Genomic DNA, 13,453 nt, shown 5'->3' on the forward strand with positions numbered 1-13,453 from the left:
TTGATTGTAATATTTCAATATAAATATTACTTCAAACATTTAAAGAGTATTTTTGGAAGAGACTAAGAAAAAAGGCAGAAAAACATATAATAAAGTGAACAAAAACTACACAACAAAGCAGCTCAGTCTTCATTGATTTAATTTAATCAAAAAAAGTTTGCGCAGAAGTATAAACTTATTTTATCTTTACAAGCCACATGGATTAAATGCATTTAAGTACAAAAATTTATCAAATAGTGTTGGTGTGAATACTTTTGTTGTTCTTAGATGCAGTGTTTTAGCTTTTCTTGAGAATTATTTTGATAGATTCTCAAAAAATACTATCATGTTACTGAATCTGTTATTCCAACCTACTGAAGCCTTGATTCAGCAAAAGAAGTACAAACCATTATGCAATGACTAACATATTTCTCATACCTACAAAAGACTTTAAAAGAGCCTTCTAACGTGCTCCATCATTGCCATTTAGCTTTCTCTTGATGCAATTTTGTCATGGATGTCTCCAGTTGCTATGAAGATATGCTACTTAGCAACCACATTTGAATAGATTTAGAGTGGAAGAGTAGAAAAGGTAACTCTGTTTACCTTTTCTCCAACAATATGAAAGCTGTTACAATGAGATAACCATGAAATGCAACTAAAGAATCTGAAAATAATCTTTTTTTTTTCTTAGATTTGCTGTCTATCACAGTTTATTCCATCATACACTGACTGCTGGAGTAAAACATTTCTGAATGATAGTGCCAAAATTATCATTCTTGAAATGTGTTACAAGAGTTACAACTTTAGAGGAGAGGCTTTGAATATAGGTATATAGCAATATGTTGCATATCAAGCATATGCATTTTTCTGAAAATTAGATCTCTCCCATACCCTGGAGATTCTACCACTTGTGCAGGACTAGCAGTGCCCTCAAAGACTCTTGTTGAAGATAATGTCAACAGCACACTCATACATATACAGGATGATAAATAACTTCAGCCCCGCTGTTGACAGGTCAAGTCATCTGCCAGTTGCCAGCCAGGCCGACAAGAGCCAGATGATGTCAGTTCCCTATTTTATTAGGTTATAGGGATGATTGAGTGTAATTGAGCAATGCATCGGAGTGCAGAGAGACGACATCAAGCCTCTGGAGAGACTGGAGGTGGAGCAGAGGAAGGGTGTTTCAGGAATCAGGAAATGCTCGATGGCACCAGAGCCACGACATTATCATTGTCTACAGCTGGTGATTATTAGCAACCTGGTGATCAATTAATCAAATTGATTAAACTGCTTACAAGATTAAATATTGGCAACACATTCTTTATAGGGGATTACTGAGTTGTTCTGACAACAACAACAAAACCTACTCGATACTGGGAGGGACATGACGCTTTTGGGCAGATGGTATTTTGGTTTGAAGTACAAATTAATGCATTTGAGAACTGCATTTGTTTGAGCAGGCAGCTGCTGTAATTCAGGCAGAATATCTAATAAGGTTGTCTTGGTATCTCTTGGTTCTTTCTATTAGTAACACACTAAGCGCAGTAGCTTCATGCAACCACCAGGGCCAAACAAAAACCTCGAAGCATTTTTAGATTTCAATTGCCTCTTTCTGCCCCATCGGGTAAGTACTTTGGCCTGCATTATTTATCTTTCTCTAAACGACTGAAGTGAATTTTGAACATGAATGAAAAAACCCAGCAGAAATAAAAGCTTTTAAAATTCACAAAATAAATAACCACTGCATATGAAATTTTTATGTTTAAATCCATCTCATTTCACACAGTCCCATTTATTGGACTACAGGCATTTTATGCAGTGAGAAAAGAAGGTCACTGGGCATTTATTTCTTCAACGCTTTATCTTTACACTTCCCTGATTAGTTGTTAGTTTCTGTACTCACACAGAAACGGAACACTTTCAAGTTTCCCAGAATTATGTACTCCTGGGATTCATTTCTAGCTAAAAGCATCACTATACTCATGAATAAATTTGCATAAAGACTCACAAAAAAAGCATTTATGTCTGACTTGTATAATATTGTTTTCTTGCCATCTTCACTTCTTCTGATGTTTTTGTCATTTCAGAGTTGAAGTTAATCGACTAGCATTTTGAAGGAAGATTTAAAGTAAATCTTTAATGATATTAATATGTCTGTGGTTGGTGCCATAACTCAGGACTTCTACCTGAAACAGTTGTTGACTTGCTTTGATGTTGGGTTTTCTCTGATACCAGTATTACTAATTTCAAATTAATTATTTGCCAGTTATCTAGAACCAGCACCTTCATTTTTTACAGCACTGTCTTGCACACCGCATGCTAAAAGTACAGTGCAGTTCAACATGATTTTGTCAAAAATAAATGGCACATTGCTAAGTATGGGATGTGGAGGATAGGAGGATGTAAGATGTCCATTTCAGTGACCTGTGTTGGAGCAGTAGCACATCTAAAACATTAGGCCACTTTAAAGCGTTTTCCTAACTTTATTTGCTTTCAGAGTTATCTGTAAACCTATTGGGTACGTTTGCAGTTGGCTATTGAGCTGATTTAATTTCATGCTAGGAAATAGTTTCATTCTGCAGACACATTAGGGGCACTTGTTGACACGTTACAAACTTTAAGGGCAGCTTTATCAGTTGAGGCTGACAGAAAACATAGAAGATGTTTTCTGTCAGCCTCATCTGACAGAAAACATGCACGAAACTTAAAAAGTTTTTGTCTCTGATGAGACAAAAATTTCTTGATCTTGATTGGATCATTAGATCTTCTTTCAAGAAGATTTTATACATGAAGTGCAAGTCTGTTGGCATGTCCCTTTAGCTCCTAAAGGGACCTAAAGGGACATTCCACACACATACAGAACTTCAGTGCAATACTTCAGTAATCCCCCATCGCTTTATTTTATTCCAAGTTGTCAGACTTTCTTATAAACTCTAAACGTGGTGCTTTTCAAAAAAATGTTTCATGTTTGCTTAAAGTCTACTATTGGACAATGTGCATTGTTTAACCGCACATCATATGCAGCTGTCAAAAATGAAAATACATATCTCTCTAACTGCGATGAACTTGTTTGAAATACTTTTTGATGGTGCACTGTGCAGTATGATCTATAACTTTGTCAACACTTTTCTACATAGTTATTTTGTTATTAAATCCTTGGTACCCCTATCTTAGTGCGCAGCTCCACAGCTAACAAACGCACCCAGCGCTGTTGTGTGGGCTGCCATGCTCACCATTCAGTAGGAGGTTACACATAGATGTACTGGGCTGCTCAGTCTCTGCAGGCACTAATGGACCATGCGAAAGGCTTTTTTGTGAACTTCTATTTAAGCTCGAGTTGCTCACAATGGACTGCAGACAGCATAAAAGTAGCCCAATCACTAAATGAAACCTGTTGGTAAACCCACAGAGAGATTGAATTGTATTATAGAAAATATTTGATTTTGTTTTCATTTCTAAGGCTTAAAAGAGTGCAGCACACAGAGAGCTTGAATTATTCTTTGCTGCTGACATATGGTTTTGTGTGCTGATGCATATTTAATTAAAAGTTTTGCTTTTTCCTGTTTTGCTTTTATGAAATTTGCTCAACAGTCTTACAAATGTCCAAACCTGAAGTGAATTAGATGACAACTGACTTGAAGACAGGTCAAAAACACAAAATTCCCATTCATAGCTGCCTTGTGACACTATTTTCTGGAGTAGATGTCATTAGTTGAAGAATTGATAGCATAGTTTATAACTAAGGTGGTTAATTTTCTATTTTCTTTCATTACTTTACTGAATTCTTATGTCTTGCCATCTGGGTTGCTGTAGTCATGCTGTTATTGTTTTAGTTGTCCTTGTCTGTGACAACTTTTCACATACTCCCTGGTAATCAAAGTAACTAACAAAATGCAATAGTCAAAACATATTTATGTTAGAAATATTATATTTAGATCAACCATACTGGTTGTTGATGCTGTTTGTGTCATCCTTATACTGTTGAAGATTGACTTACCAGTATACACAGCTCATAGTCAGGTTAACTTTTCTCTGAAGATAGTATTTTACTCTAATGGATAGAGAAATAATCTCATGGTAGTTTCTTTTGTCACTAAATGTTTATAACCTAATTCTCTCTGCAGGGTGAAAACTTTATAACTTTGTGTCAAAATTTCTTATCGAGCATTTCTGCCATATAATGAAACCAGTATTGGATATCTCCTTCTAGATTTCAGAATGGATAGAAACTACATGCATCAATAACCCTCACATCCAGTCGGAAGCCTTTGTGTTTACTTAAATCTGCTTTTTGCAGTTTGTGCATAGGAGTAAACTAAGAAGGGCTTCTTTCATTTCAATTTCAGTTCATACTTTTTCGAGAAGTGCAATCTCAAGGGACCTATACAAGAAAAACAGGTCCAGTTTATATACAATTATGAAGAAGCCATCTTTAGTCGGATTAAGTTTAAATCAATTCAATTCTTTTCCATTAAATCCAATCATGTCATCCTATTTAGATCCAATTATTTACTGTCCAATCCTCTCCAAACTAAAGTATAATATGTATTCTATTTCATTGTGTCATTTAATGTCTGTCTGTTGGTAAGAAGATTTTAGAGGAAGTTGAATCAACTGGACCCAGTCATTTTCTGCATGTTCTGGAACAACACATACAGAACTTCAACAATACCACTGTGAATAATAGTTTAGGGAACCAGTTACTCCTGAACACCATGAAAACCGTGTGTTGGTTGATAAACTCACAATTGCTTTGACTATATTTGCTGTGACAGTTATTTTCAGTTTCTCGGTTTTTTCACATGTAGAGACCAGATCTATTCATCTACTATTATTATGACCACATTTGGCAGTTTGTCCACTTAGCAATTAAGGCTGGAAACAAATTAACTAGCTGTGGATTTGTGGACATCCCAATGAAAACATAGCTGTCAGTGGTATCTGACCATTAAAACCGTCATCAATTAGGATATCACCAAGACATCTAATTTATTGTGACATCTTGACACTCAGTTGTCTGAACTGGTGATTACAGCTGAGACCTAAAGGTTGCTACAAAAGCATGTCCATACTGTGAAATGCCATATACAATAAACGAACAGTGAATACAAGACATTTAGTCAATTCTTCATAGATATTCTGTCAGAACTACCATTTAAAGTGGAAAAAAAAGTATGAAGACCTTGCTCTTTCTTTGTTCTTTTCTGTAGACACTCTTTCAGTGCCTCGCTGGTCCCCACAGATTCCTCGAAGAGATTTTGGAAACTCAATAAAACACCGGTAAGTCTAAAGAAAATTGCGTTTTGTGGAGTGTTTGAAGTGGTTAATAAATATGTTCCAATTTACGTGATACAATGTTGCAAAAAAAAACCTGTATTGGCCAACTAAGTGACTTCTTTTGTTTTTGCTTTTTAGTCACACTCAAAATGTTTGCTATCAAACCAGTTTTAATATGAAAGATAACAGTAATAAGTTTGGAAATCATTTTAATTACTACGAGAAGAAAAACTATCCAAGCTTACCTCACCTTATGTGAACAAATATTTGTGCATGAAACCTAATAATTGGTTCTGCTAACAAAACTATGCTATAACTGGCATTTAGTTTGTCGCTGTGGAGGACTTTTGGCCCTATTTCCTAGCAAAATTGTATTTTATTAATGCTGTCAAATGAAGATTTTTTTTTCTTTTAGGAAGCATCGCCAATATGCTCTTAAGCTTAAGCTTGCAATTAGACAGAGGAACATTGGGGTGACCTAATAAATAGCCTCTTTCTCTTTAAGAAGCTCCCACCCTGTCCAGCAGTCCGCCTTCAGCACATCATCACAACAGAAAGATGCCGTTCACAGCAGTTCGCAGGAGTATTGAACTGATAAGTTGCTTGTATTTTAAGCCCAGCAGATGCACAGTTCCACCAAGTGTTTGCTAACTGCTGCTGCTAACCTGAAGGAACTGAGTGGGAGTCGCAGGGGAACTCTATTGTGGGAGCTCTGCTGGATAAATAGGCGGTACATTGTGCTAGCAGGCGCCTAAGTGCCCCTGAATTACTTTGATTGAATCAAAGTAACACTCTGCATGTTCTTGATAAGGGAATGATTTCATAATTTGATATGAACCTCAAAAAGTTGAATTTGCATAACACCTCCCCTTTAACACAACAAGCTATTTGAATTCCATTTGTCTATTTTCAGATTTTCCTTTTTTCTGTGTTTTTTGGATAAATCCATGTGTTTGCGCTGCCACCCCCTCTTTGCTGAAAGATAATTTCGTCATGCAGCATCTGACCTCACTGTCCTACATAATTGACAGTCCGCTAAAACATTCTGTCAAATGGAATTGGTTGGAGTGAGGTGTGACTCATTTGAGGCAAAGGAGGGGTCTAATAAAGAGATTTTGATTCTGTCAAACTAGATTAGTCACCTGCCATTAGCCAGCCAGCGACACCACTGGCATCCAGGCGTTGCATCAGTAAATACTGCCAATTGTCACAAACGTGTTTGGAACGGTCAGTCAATCTGCGCAGGGAATTGGTTCTTGCTGCAGAGCACTGTGGATTTGCTTGAGAAGAGGCTGTGTTGGCCTCTAATCATGAACACAGGCTTGAAAACTCCCAATCACTCAGACCGATCGTTTTATTGACATTAACCCTGTGACCTCACTACTGTGCTTCAAATTGTCTGTTCATTCAGACTGAGTTTAAAAAAGATGGAAAATGAAATGGGCCCAAATTAAATCAGCAGGTGAGGAAATTGCAATGGTAAACACTGTTATACAAGAAGCTCCTGCAGATGTGTATTATCCTTGCATATGAAGAACCAGACAGCTTGCAGAAACTAATTGTGATTTAATGAGCATTTATAAGAAGGCAAAATACCTTATTATGATGAATGGTTTTCTATAACTACATAGGTGTTTATTGTGTTTATTGTGTCTTTTCTTACTTGCAGGTTTTCCACCAAGTACTGGATGTCCCAGACATGCATAGTATGTGGAAAGGGAATGTTGTTTGGACTAAAATGTAAAAACTGCAAGTAGGTATCATGCATATTTGACAGCATTCAATTAAATTTCGAGTAGTAATTTATATCTAATCCCACATTTTTATTAGTTATGTTTTTAAAAACAAGTGAACCATATTGATCTTTTATTTCTTTCATTGTGTGCTTGATATTTGTAACCTCTTTGTTTTCATCTTCATTACATAAATTTGCAGTACGTATTTCTTGTCTGTTGATGTTAATGTTAATGCTTCCTGTTTGCATAAGTTTGAACTCTGAGTAAATATTCAAATGGCAACTAATAGGCACCAATTTAGTCTCTGTATTCTGTTTGCGTATAGGCTGAAGTGCCACAACAAATGCACCAAAGAAGCCCCACCTTGCCATTTATTGATTATACAGCGAGGAGGACGAGAATCCCTCAAAGGTAATGTATAATGCTTAATGCATACATTGTCTTGATAAAAACTGCTATAGACATTTTTGCTTTCACAGTGCAAGACAAGTAATTATAAAAGATTATAGAGTTCACGGAACATGCCAGTCTTTGTCATGTTCCTTCTTTTTCCTCATCTCATTAACGTTACAAAGGAACATCATACTGTACAGCCTTGGGGTAAATGCTAATTTTTTACGGAAGTTGGAACATTTTTATCCTGCATGAATGCATCTTTACCTTAACTTGTGTCGCTCCAGGCACATTTTAATTTTCTGATGTGTGTCAGGCTGCTGGTAATCTGGAACAGGCCCTGTTTAGTATTACCCAAAGCTGAGTTTGTTACCTATATGTTTTTCAGAGTGAGAAATAAGGCAGAAAATTCAGTTGATACTGACAAAATGTTGATTGTTAATATGCGACAAATTAAACCTGTACTAATAAATTATTGTAAAGAAAAAACATCACTAAATTGTTATTTCTATGCATTGATATGTAAAGCTTGCATCATATAACTTGATATCTTCATTGGAGGAGGAAGATTGTTTCACAGGCATTTGTCTTATATTGCTTCAGCTTTAAACTAAAAAATGTTTTACATCACAAGATAATAATTCCTTATCCTTATATAATAGGCGAGACAATATTGCTCGTCATGAGTCTATTTTGTTCAGTTATTTTTCTAGTAAAGTAAAGTTTGAAGCATCACAAACTGATACTAAGTGCTTGGTTTGCTGAATCAGCTGCCCCAGGCGAAGTCTAATGAGTGGGCAGCTTTATGTTTAGATATCCCAACTTTTGTAGGTTCTGAGAAACTTCTTAACTATTCCATTAAAAGAGAGCAGATGCCTACACTCCAGATCCATATCTCCCCTCATAATTATTCATTTATTTTTTAAATATCTTGGCTATAAAAAGTGTGTTTTTGTCCCCACTTCTAATTACAACAAACAAAATGTTCTAGACTGACTGATGAGCAATGATTTGGATGAGGCACTGTTTATCCTGACACTAACATCACTGAAAACTAAAAACTCCTTTGTCTTCTCCTGCTTTCCCTCTCTTTTTTCCAAATAAGATCAACAGGGAATGATTCAAGGTAAGAAGCTCTAATTGGACCACTTCAACAATGCTTTTATAAGAAATGTGACACTTTCATAATACCATAAACTCCTTAAGATATTTTTTTTTCTTCATAATGTGAGCATTTCATAACAAGTGGTGAGATTTATTTTCTTTTTTTTTTAGATAAGAAGCAGTGCTTTACTGATTTTCTTGAAGTTATTAAGCAAGTGTTTGAGTTTCCCACAGAGCTTAAGTGTTTCTCTGCTTTTATTTTTTTTCTATAGTAGCTCGTCTGGTACGGACTGAATCAGTGCCATGTGACATCAACAATCCGCTCAGGTACACAGACCTGCACATCAGTCAGACGCTCCCCAAAACCAACAAAATCAACAAGGTAGGCATGACAAATAAACTCTAAATTACATTGTTTGTAACCTGTCCTACATATCACGTTCTATCACATATGGGAGCGGGTTATGAGTCATTGTTATTTCTCCGGGGATAAGGAAAGAGTACAAAAATATCTTTCAGCGACATTGATGTTTACACAGATGCATTTGCTTTCGCACGCTGAATGTTTGGCAGCTCAGGGTTTATGTTTAGTTCCTCTGGAATGAAGTTTATCGTATGATTCTGTATGATTCCCACTGTGCAGCTAAAAGTGAAGGTTTAGATTGAATTTGTGGACAGAGACATGAAAACAAGAGCTTCAATAGTACTAAACCTTGTGGGCTATTTTACCAGTAGAGCATTCATGAATCTATTTTGGGTAGATAGTTCTACATACTTTAAACTTTCTTCATTTCTACATATCGATGTGACTCCATGTGTAAATCATGTAAGAGTAAACAGTCTACCAATTAAATGATCAATTCCAGAACCTTCATTCTGGGTGTGACATGTACCACATTTTTCGGACTATAAGCCGCTACTTTTTTATTTTTCTTCAACCACCAGGGGGCTCTTTAGCAGGAAGTGGATCTTTGGAAGTCAAAATTGGAAATCAAAGAAGAAAGTTCTAATTTTTATTTAGAACAGGCAGTTGCTAGCAGCAGGCATGACAGAGGAATTTCTTCAAACTCATATGATGCAGCTTTTAAGTTGAGGGCTGGTAGTACAGGAGGGAAATGGAGCCGCTTCATGTGAACTCGGCATGAACGAATCCATGGTTCGGCTTTGGAGACGGAGAACTGCGTCCTTAATGAATCCAGAGCGGCGGAGATACCAGCAACTTATAGTATGGTGGGCTCTATAGTCCGGAAAATACGGTATATATGCTGCTCATTGTTAGAGAAAAACAAACAAATTAGTAAATAGAAGAAAAACGTCAAAAAAGCAAAAAAGTGTGTACACCCTTACAACCAAGACTGGCAGCAAGAGTAAAGAAACAATGGGGATTTTCAAAAGAACTGGTTGGGTCTTCATGTGTCAAAAATCTCCTGCTTTTGCAACATTTCTGGACAAAGAAGTAAAGCTACAAAGCAGTTTTTTTTTTTTCAAACAAACATGAAGGATCAGGCTAAAGTTTTTCTGAAACCAAAAACATCATTTCTCAAAAGGAAATCTCAAGGGTATTCCATTATCATTCTTTGTCATCACAAAAGGAGAGATTTTTCCAAGCATCTTTAAAAGCCTGACATGTTTTAGCATAATAGTCTTTTTCAAATGGTCAAACTGATTTTAATGTGTCTGTGAGAAGCTGATTTTTTGTTGTTGTTGTTTTTCCACTGCTTCGTTCATCGCTTTGAACTATAGTTTTGAAGATATTTATTTCAGGGGCATGATTGATAATTGTATTAATTCAGAGATTTTTTCCTGTCTCTCTTCAGGACCACATCCCAGTCCCCTACCAACCGGACTCCAGCAGTAATCCATCATCCACCACTTCCTCCACCCCATCGTCCCCGGCTCCTCCGTTGCCCAGCAGTGCCACTCCGCCATCACCACTGCATCCTTCTCCACAGTCGGCGCGGCAGCAAAAACAGTTCAACTTGACCGGTAGGAACAAAGTTAACAAAACATGGTTCAGCTTCATGTCCAACTTAATGACCCACAAGAACTGAGAGGTGTTCAGTTGGCTGGATGTAGGAGGTTTACCAGTATGTGTAGTTACTTATCAGTAGAGCATTTCAAAAGATATAATGTATTAGAACACAGAGTCTGCAATAACTGCCACAGTATTTAAACTGACCTGCTCCTTGCACAATAGAAATACTGTAAATGAGGCAATAAAAACATGGACACCCCCTTTAAAATTAAAATTAATGTTTGCAACCTTTTGTACTGGCCTCAGTTCTCAAAGAATCTACATTCACTGTAATAAATCTCCTGGATAGGTTTATAAGTGACAGAAAGGTGAAAAGTACTACAGAAGCACTAGAAGAGAGTAAGGTGAATTGCTTTGTTTTTATACGAAGAAACGTGTTGTAGGTAAGAAACTTGAAAATTTATTTCTCAGAATCTGTCGTTCTAAATCTTAAAAAGTGCAGACAGGATCTTAAACCCTGCCCAAACTAAACTTTTGTAAAATACATTTCCTTGTTTGAACCTGCTGTCCACACTCAAAGTTTTTGATAAAAAATATTTTCAAACTGGAAAGTTCTAAAAATATTTGATGTGATTTAAGCATGTAGACTTTCTAAAAACAGTGACATTGAATCCGACATTTACATATGCAAACTATGATAACAGAGGCGTGACTTCTTGGAACAAAATAAAGGGTCATTGCACCTACAGCTGACTTTGTTCTGACAATTTTTCCAGTAAATTTCAGATGTAAGCTAAAATGTTAATGACTGAGAAATTCTATGCAGTGTTACTGAAATGAGTGTCAATGTCTTTGTAAGAAGCCTAGCACAGCTTTAGCCATGCTCAGTATCTTTTGTACTTTTGATGCAGTTAACACCGACCTTCTTTGCTTTTTTGGATTGAAATTCCACTGTTAGGTGCAGATTTTCTTCAAAAACAAAATATTATAAGGTGTGACACTCAGACCTTGAACATTGTGGAAGCCTAGAAAATTTCTACTTTGCACAAAAAGTTGCAATTTTTGCTAATTTTTGCATTCCTGATTAAATTTTTTGAAATACTTGTTTTTTTTTTTTTATCTTAACAGGTTAACATCCAAAATGCAGTTTTGTATAAACTTTAATAATTTCATTGAAAATTAAAATGCACTTTGTAATCACTCTGTATATTACCCCATTAAAGCTCAAATTAGATAATTTAACTCTGGCTCATCTGTTTTTCCTCCTTCCACAGCCTCAAGTTACTTCAAATACAAGCAGCAATTCATCTTCCCTGGTAAGACTCCCAGTAATTTATCATTTTAAATCCTTCAGTGCTTTGAAACCAACCAATGATGAGTAAGGAAGAATGTTTTGATGTCAGTAGTCATTTTTTCTTTCTTTTCTCACCTTGGCTTGTTGAAGACTCTTGGCTCCTACACCCACTCATGCTTGTCTCATTTGGGGTTCCTAATGATTTGTCAGAGCCCAGATTCTCTCGCTTTTGTCAACAGTGGTACCATTCACCAGTAGCTCATTTGGCAGCCTATTACAGCTGGGAGTACCTGGAGAGGTTTGGGGGAAAAGCAGGCGGTGTAGCTTGCAGAGATCTGTTGAGGCAGGTGTTCGGAAAACCATGTGTTTCTGCTGTACTGCGGACAGCTGTATGTGTTGCTTATTGTCGACTCATATACTCTTTTTAGTCGAATTTGCATTAACCGCCTTAATCATCTGCATAACAAAACTAGTTTGTCACTTTTTGTGAGAATATTATGTGGAAGTTGATCCAGTTTAATACTAATGTCATAATAAGTTTAATGCTGGTCCTCGTTTACAAAAGAAAACACAAACCGCTTTTACAGGATATAAGGTGCCTAATGGCAAGACCAGCATTGTGTTGAATGTTTTCGAATGTGAATGTAATAGCTGTGATAAATCTGTGTGGGATCATTCATGTCACAGCATTCATATGGCTGAAATATAGAGATTTGTCACATAAATTACATATTCTATATGAATGGTTCAGATTGGACTCTGAGCGCTTGCAGTCCGTCTGGTTTGCAGGTTCTTGGAGCCAGTCCATGAAAGCATTCAGAAAAGCACCAAATGGAAAAGGAAAAGCAGGTCCCTCTTGCTGTGAGGTGACAGTGCCAGCTTCTAATGTGCCATGCAACTGAGGGACTTTCTGCAGCTTGCACTTTGTGTCACAAATTGTCACAGTGTGTTAACACAGGGAGCAGTTATGATGTGTCTCTCAGAGGCAACACAAAAGCTGCCCTTACTTCATATTCCCTGTGAAATGTTGTGCTATCAAAGAACAGAAAAAATAACTTAAAACTTTACTCATATAGCCTAATTTAACAGGTAACATAAAGTTATTAAATGTACATACAGTTCTTAAATTATGAGGTGTGATGTTATGCATGTGACCTGACCTTACCTTTTCTGTTTAAACAACAATCTATTATTTAAACCTGTTGTAAATGGGTTATTGCAAAAATCTTTCAAAAGGGTTTTTATAGAAACTTGGTGATTCCAGGATGCCACTCTTTACTTTTGATCTCCATTGGTAAGCTTTAGAGGTTTTTCACTTACCATCCTTGTAAATGTTCATGGTGCCAAGATAAGTACGTCACCTCATCTAGCTTTGGTTGTCACAGTTGAAGTTAGTTTCATTTTATTACTTTTATTCAGGCAATGGGCACATTTGGCAAGATGCTGCTGTATTTTCTAATTAATGAGTTAAAAATCAACACACAACACCTTTAATTGAATGGCATGTTTTTTTTTTTGTCTGTTCAGCTTTTAAAAATGGCTAAGAGAAGCAATATCATGTCATATTAATACCACAGGGAAACTGGAAAACATGCATTATTAAATAAAGGATCACTGGCACTGTGACCAAAGTACACATTTAAAGAAATGCTTCAGATTTTTTTTAAGAACATGTTTTTTCATAACATCGTC

The 13,453-nt window shown here is 36.4% G+C and overlaps 1 protein-coding gene across 1 annotated transcript in view; it reads left to right on the plus strand.

The window, feature by feature from the left end:
- The window catches only part of ksr2 (kinase suppressor of ras 2), a 93,025-nt gene that overhangs the window by 62,953 nt on the left and 16,619 nt on the right, over positions 1–13,453 (plus strand). Inside the window, exons 6-7 of the mRNA XM_088008444.1 lie at positions 8,765–8,874; positions 10,310–10,478. Of these exons, the coding sequence (XP_087864570.1) occupies positions 8,765–8,874; positions 10,310–10,478 (279 nt within the window). The remainder of the gene's footprint in view (positions 1–8,764; positions 8,875–10,309; positions 10,479–13,453) is intronic.

Source organism: Poecilia mexicana, unplaced genomic scaffold (genome assembly GCF_051168715.1).
Source record: "Poecilia mexicana isolate PSO_F unplaced genomic scaffold, ASM5116871v1 scaffold_9, whole genome shotgun sequence".
NCBI lineage: Eukaryota > Metazoa > Chordata > Actinopteri > Cyprinodontiformes > Poeciliidae > Poecilia > Poecilia mexicana.